The sequence below is a fragment of the Plasmodium reichenowi genome, chromosome 13 (genome assembly GCF_001601855.1).
Source record: "Plasmodium reichenowi strain SY57 chromosome 13, whole genome shotgun sequence".
NCBI classification, from domain to species: domain Eukaryota; phylum Apicomplexa; class Aconoidasida; order Haemosporida; family Plasmodiidae; genus Plasmodium; species Plasmodium reichenowi.
In genome coordinates, this window is record NC_033658.1 from 1334267 (window position 1) to 1341316 (window position 7050).

Consider the following 7050-nt stretch of genomic DNA (forward strand, 5'->3'; position numbering starts at 1 on the left):
ATTAAGCATTAAACAAAAGGATATTGTTGAAGAAATTAAAGAAGAATGGAATCAAAAATTGAAAACAGAATTTAATCAAAAATTACATGAATTATTAAAGAGAAGTATGGAAGAATTATCATTACTCAAAGAAAAAGAGCTGAAAAGAATAAAAGAAATACAAAAAGAATTAAATGAATCTATACCAAAGAGAATTGAGGAAGAACTTATAAGTAGAAATGATGATATGTTAAAAGATAGAAAAGGTTTGGAGAATAAATTAGAAACCGATTTAACAAAAGAACTGAATAAATTAATCAAAGTAAATAATGATATTATATTAGTAAATAAGCAAGTATGGGAAGAAAAATTGCAAAAAAAATTTAAAGAAAATTTAAAATATCAAATAAACAAAAAAGAAAAGGAAATTGAAAAAATTAAAGAAATAAAAGAACAATTAAATAAAGAAATTCCAAAAATGATAAAGAGTGAATTGGAAAATGAAAATTATGAAACATTAAAAAATAAAGAAGATTCATTGAAGATAAAATTAGAATTATATTTGATAACAAATATTGATAAATTAGTAAATGATAAGGATAACATAATAGAAGAAAATATTAAGGTATGGAGAAAAAAATTAGAAGAAGAATTTAAACCAAAATTAAATAAGAAATTCCTTGAAAAAGAAAATGAATTGCAAAGTATAAAAGAAATAAAAGAACAATTAAACATACGTATTCCTGATATGGTTGAAACAACATTAAAAGAGAAGAGTATAGATATGCTAAAAGATGGACAGTTGGAAAAGATTTTAGAAAATGATTTGATAAATATTATTCATTCTCTAGTCGAAGAAAAAAATAATATAATACATGAAAATAAAGGAGAATGGAAAGAAAAATTGGAAAAAGAATTTAAAGAAAAATTAAATGATCGTTTCAAACAAAAACAAAATGAAATTCAAAGAATAAAAGAAATACAGGATGTATTAATAGAAAAAATTCCACATATAATTGAAAAAGAATTCATAAATGAAACTTATGTATCATTCAAAGCTAAAGAAAGTACACTAAAGAATAAATTAGAAACAGATTTGATAACAAACATAAGTAACTTAATACATGAAAAGAATAACATCATACAAGAAAACGTAAGTACATGGAAAGAAAATTTAGAAAAACAATTTATGTTAATATTAAATAATAGATTCATTGAAAAAGAAAAGGAATTACAAAAGATAAAAGAAATAACTGATGAATTAAATGAATTAATCCCCCAAATGATTGAAACAGAATTAAAAGAAAAAAATGCAGATATGTTAAAAGATACAAACCTGAAAAATACAATGGAAGACACTTTGATAAAAAAAGTAGATACATTAATAGGAGAGAGCAATATAATAATAAATGAAAATAAGGAACAATGGAAAAAACTATTGAAAGAAGAATTTAAACCTAAATTACATAGCGAGTTTGACAAAAAGGAAAAGGAATTACAAAGTATAAACGAAATAAAACAAAAATTAAATAACGACATCCAGACCATAATTGAAGAAGAATTAAAGGACAAAGACGAAGAAACATTAAGAGTTAAGGAACAGGAACATAAATATAATATTGAAGCTAGTTTGAAAAAAACTATAGATGGCTTAACAAATGAAAATAATAATATTATCGATAGAAATAAGAAAACATGGAAAACTAAACTGGAAGAAGAATATATAGATTTATTAAGAGAAAAATTTAGAGAACGATTAAAACAAATATTAATGACACTAAAGGAGAAACGAGAAAAAGAAGAAGAAATTAAAAGGCAAAAAGCAGAGGAAGAAAGGAAACAACAAGAATTAAAATTGAAACAAGAAAAAGAATTGGAAAGAAAGAAAATCGAGTTAGCAGAAAGAGAACAACACATAAAAAGTAAACTAGAATCTGATATGGTGAAAATAATAAAGGATGAACTAACAAAAGAAAAAGATGAAATAATAAAAAACAAAGATATAAAACTCAGACATAGTTTGGAACAGAAATGGTTAAAACATTTACAAAATATATTATCGTTAAAAATAGATAGTCTATTAAATAAAAATGATGAGGTCATTAAAGATAATGAGACACAGTTGAAAACAAATATATTGAACTCATTAAAAAATCAATTATATCTTAATTTGAACCGTGAACTTAATGAAATTATAAAGGAATACGAAGAAAGCCAGAAAAAAATATTGCATTCAAAACAACGTGTTAACGATAGTTTAGAGCAAAAAACTGATAGACTCGTCGATATTAAACCTACACATCATGGTGATATATATACTAATAAACCTTCTGATAATGAAACTGAAATGCTGATAACATCTAAAGAAAAAAAAGATGAAACAGAATCAACTCAAAGATCAGGAACAGATAATACTAATAGTTCGGAAAGTACTACTGGTGATAATACCCATGATCGAAAATTTTCTCGATCAAAGAATTTGAGTGTTTCTGTATACACAGCAGGAAGTATAGCTTTATGTGTGTTCTTATTTTCTAGTATAGTATTATTACTGATAAAGACTAACAATGGAGATAACAAATCTAATGAAATTAATGAAGCTTTTGAACCGAATGATGATTTTCTCTTTAAGGAGAAGGATGAAATCATTGAAATCACTTTTAATGATAATGATAGTACAATTTAAAATGTATAAGATAACATATTATGTATAGAAAATATGATAACATGTGAGAAAATACAATCAGGTATGTGGATCTAAAAAGAATAATTTTAAATACCGATTTTTAAATACATGCATTATATAAAATAAACCAAATGCACATATATAAGGAAATGGAAATATGACATTAAAAAAAGAATAATTATAACGTAAAAAAAAAAATATATATATATATATATTGTACAATATTGTGCCTATATGAAGATAATATTATATTATATTATATTATATTAAATAATGAATATTCATAAATATTAATTATTTCAAATAAATTGGCATCATTCATAGTTTATATGTGCAAATAAAAATGTGTGTTTTTCATTATTTTATTATTGTTACTATTATTATTTTTTTTTTTTTAATTTTTTTCTTTTTCTTTATTTTATATATATGATATAAAATAAGGATATATAAAATTTTATATTTTTATGTTTACCATATTAATTATGTATAACATATATATTTTTTTTGTCCAATTGATTTTTATTTAAAATTTTTTTTAATAATAAATTTAAAATATTTTAGAATTAATGCGTAGACTTATGTATGTCTTTATTAAGACAAAATTTTAAATACATAAAAAAAAAAAAAAAAAAAAAATTGATAATAACCTCAAGAATCATTCCTTTTTTAATATCTTTTTTCTGTTATAAATAGTTCTTTGTATATTATATAGTTTTCTAAAAAACACGCAACATAATATAGATAATGTAATAATTATTTTATTAGGTCCGTCTCTTTTTTTTTTATTATTAAATTTCTCCTAATATTGAGGAGAACGCGTAATATAGGGGAAAAAACAATAATATTTATATTAGAAAAGGAGATATATATAATATACATGTATATCACGAAAAATATTCACATATATATATATATATATATATATTTATAAATGAACACATACGCAATTTGAATCGAACATATTTTATAGAATCCAAAAAAAAAAAAAAATTGGAAATATATATTTGTGTTACATTTCTACATTGACGTGATATAATAATATACCTTTTTGTTCCTATCTAATATTTTTAAAAGAATATTATTCTTTTACAATATGGATGATGTGTTTGCTATATTTCAAAAGAAAAACAAAACAAAGAAAAGGTCATCAATAACAGATAATACAGAAAATAAAAATAAGAGAAAGAGTTTATTTCATTTGAATCGTAAGAATCCTAGAAGAGCTCATAATGAAGATGATACGTTCAATTCTTATGAACCTTTAAATAAATTATTAAATGAGAAAAAAATTAATAACGATTTGGAAAATATAGTTGTTGTTGATTTTCCTCCTTTACCTTTAAAGAATACAGAAGTATGTTTGTCTTTTTATTATATTCAATATTTACGAAATCAACTTTTATATGGAAATCAAAATATACAAATTGATGAAAATACAAGAATGATAGCAGAAGCATTATTAGATAAAATAGAAAATAATATATATGAATTAGAGAACAAGGAATATTCTGAAGATAAGTATAAGAATGATATAAAGATACTTGTGTATAAATCTATATATGATAGATATTATAAAATAATTACTACGTTTCTTACTTATTCAGATGATATTCCTTTACCTAGTAATTTATATGAATATACATTAAATAATGGAGCATATATAAGATCAAGAAAAAATAATGATTTTAATTGTAGAGAAAATATTCATAATATATATTCTTATTTAGATAATGTAGAAGTAGGAGAAAATGATTTATCTATTAATGATGAAAAAATATATATTGATAATATTGATATAAGTAAAGCTACTATATTAAATAAAGCATTAATAAACATTGATATAGATATTGAATATCTACCTCTCAAAATTAATTCTTCTTATTATTACAATAATTTACAATATGCTAAATTATTTTTAAATGATGCTGTAAATATGTCTTTATATGATAAAGCACTTGGAGAATTGGTTGTTGTGAAAGCTTTAGTTGATATACCCAACGTAGAAATAGAATTTATTGAAGTTAAAAAGAAAAAAAAAAAATATAAATAATACGATGAAATATAATAAAATAATAAATATTGTAGCAAAAACATATATACATATATATATATATATATATATATATATATATATATATTTATTTATTTATTTATATTATTATCTTTCTATCTCATATTTTTCTTTAAAGGGATTTGATATCAAAGAAATGAAAGCTGGGGAAAGACAGTGGATTCCAATTTACATAGCTATTTCTCTTTCATCTTATACTTATGTAGATGTAGAATTCCCCTTTTGGTTTTATATAAAGAATTTTATAAATATAAAAGAACAAGAATATAAAAACCCTAACGAATTATTTGACTTGCCTTCACCTTATTTTTTTGAAATTTGCTATATGTTTCTTGATCAAAAGATTTTTTCTAAAGCTACACCTATAGAAACTGTAGGTCAGAAAAGTTATTTTAAATACATGGCAAAAGTAGCAGGTAATTTTATTTTATTGCATTTTTAATATATAGCTATCCTTTTTGTAAACATTATGTTGGCTATGACCTATAAATATGTGCATATCAAAGAGTATAATTCGATAAGTATAAATTAGATTTTGTAATTCAGAAGGCATATTGTTAAAAGGTACATTTGTATAGATATATTTTAATAACCACCCTTATACATACATACATATATATATATATATATATATATATATATATATATATATATATATATATATATATGTATAATTTTATAAGTACATAACCTATTACAGAATACAATTTAGTACACCTTATGTTTTCATCTAATTGACATACATTTTTTAGGATACGTTGAAGATATTAAACATTGTAGAGAAGAAAAAATAATAAAACATTTAGAAGAGCAAGATGTTCATTCCAATTATATTTATATTTCTAATTTACAGTATTCAGAAACTTACCTTGTTAATCTCTCCTTATATAGTTTCTGGAAGTATGATAAAAATTTAAACGAAAAAACAAACACTATTGATTTTACCTCTTATTTATTAGAACCATTTATAAAAGAGGAAAATGAAGATAACGTTCTAATGGATTTATAACATGAATTCGTTTAATTATATTATGCGTTAATTATAATTTGTGTCTTTTTAAAATAAAGAATAAATCATATGATCTACAATAAGGAACAATAAAGAAATATTAATATCAATAGGAAATTTACGAGAAAAAAAAAAAATATATATATATATATATATAAGTTATAACAATAGTTGTTTCCATGTAAAAAGTGTTGTAATAATAATATATGTATATGATTAGATATATTTCTTTTATATCTTCTTAAAATTATTATAATTAAAAATTCTATACCATTTTTTTTTTTTTTTTCTGAACTTTTTAGCATTTTCTACTTTCATATATACATATATATATTATTAATGATAACATTTTTAAATATTAACCATATATAATTCTATTATTATTTTGAACTGAAATTATATATATTTATTTTTTGATTTCTCATAAAAACTAACAATCTGACAATTTTTATTATATTATATAAATGCTTGATTTAATAAAAATATAAAATAAAACAAATTATATATATATATATATTATATATATATATAATATATTCATAATATATTTTTTTGTTCCTTATATAATAATATTATTATTTTCACCTAAAGTTTTATATGTATCCATTATTTTAAAAACTTAATCCATATAATATTATATGGGCTATAATGTATATATAATATATATATTTATATTGTATTCATCTGCATATTCACTAAAAAAAAAGTAATTTTATTAGCCTTATATATATACTATAAATTTAAATGATTGATATTATGATTATTTATTAAATAAAAGAACTATTTATTAATTCAATAAACCGTATATTATGAAATTTATAAATAATTTTGATTTTTGAATTATCCATTTCTTTTTAATACAAATAATTATAATTTTTTTATTTTAATTATTAACTGATAATAATATTAAATAATAATATTATATACATATATATTTTTTTTTTTTATGAAATTATCATGATACTTTGTAAAAAATGAGAATAATGGAATGATTAAAATATAAAATATATTACAAGAAATATTAAAAAAAAATAAAAAATAAAAAATGAATGATGAAACTAAAGTATTTAATAAATGTTTTAAGAAAATAAGTAATTGTTATACTCTAAATAAAAAAGGAGAAAAAGAAAATCCAACAGGAAATCAATTTGTATTACATAATTGTATCCAGACATTATTATCAGACCCTATAGTTGTTTTATATACGGATAATAATTATATATGTACTGGTACGTTTTCTTTATTTTTTTTTCATTTATATAGGATTAACAAAAAAAACAAAAAAAAAAAAAAATACATCAGCCA

At 20.3% G+C, this 7050-nt stretch overlaps 3 protein-coding genes across 3 annotated transcripts in view; all 3 read left to right on the forward strand.

The window, feature by feature from the left end:
• PRSY57_1334400 (reticulocyte binding protein 7) lies at positions 1-2665 on the forward strand (the record flags this gene model as incomplete). The annotated part of the gene is made up of 1 exon (XM_020115188.1): positions 1-2665. A coding segment is annotated over one exon (2665 nt), but the record flags the coding sequence as incomplete, so codon positions are not given.
• Positions 2666-3758: 1093 nt separating this feature from the next.
• PRSY57_1334500 (hypothetical protein) lies at positions 3759-5745 on the forward strand (the record flags this gene model as incomplete). Its single annotated transcript, XM_012909276.2, has 3 exons — positions 3759-4685; positions 4855-5152; positions 5489-5745. 3 exons carry the CDS (start codon positions 3759-3761, stop codon positions 5743-5745), a joined length of 1482 nt encoding a protein of 493 aa, XP_012764730.1.
• A 1045-nt stretch (positions 5746-6790) lies between these two features.
• Positions 6791-7050, forward strand: part of PRSY57_1334600 (hypothetical protein) — a gene marked incomplete at both ends in the record, with an annotated part of 1367 nt that continues 1107 nt past the window's right edge. Inside the window, one exon of the mRNA XM_012909277.2 lies at positions 6791-6974. Within this exon, the coding sequence (XP_012764731.2) occupies positions 6791-6974 (184 nt within the window). The remainder of the gene's footprint in view (positions 6975-7050) is intronic.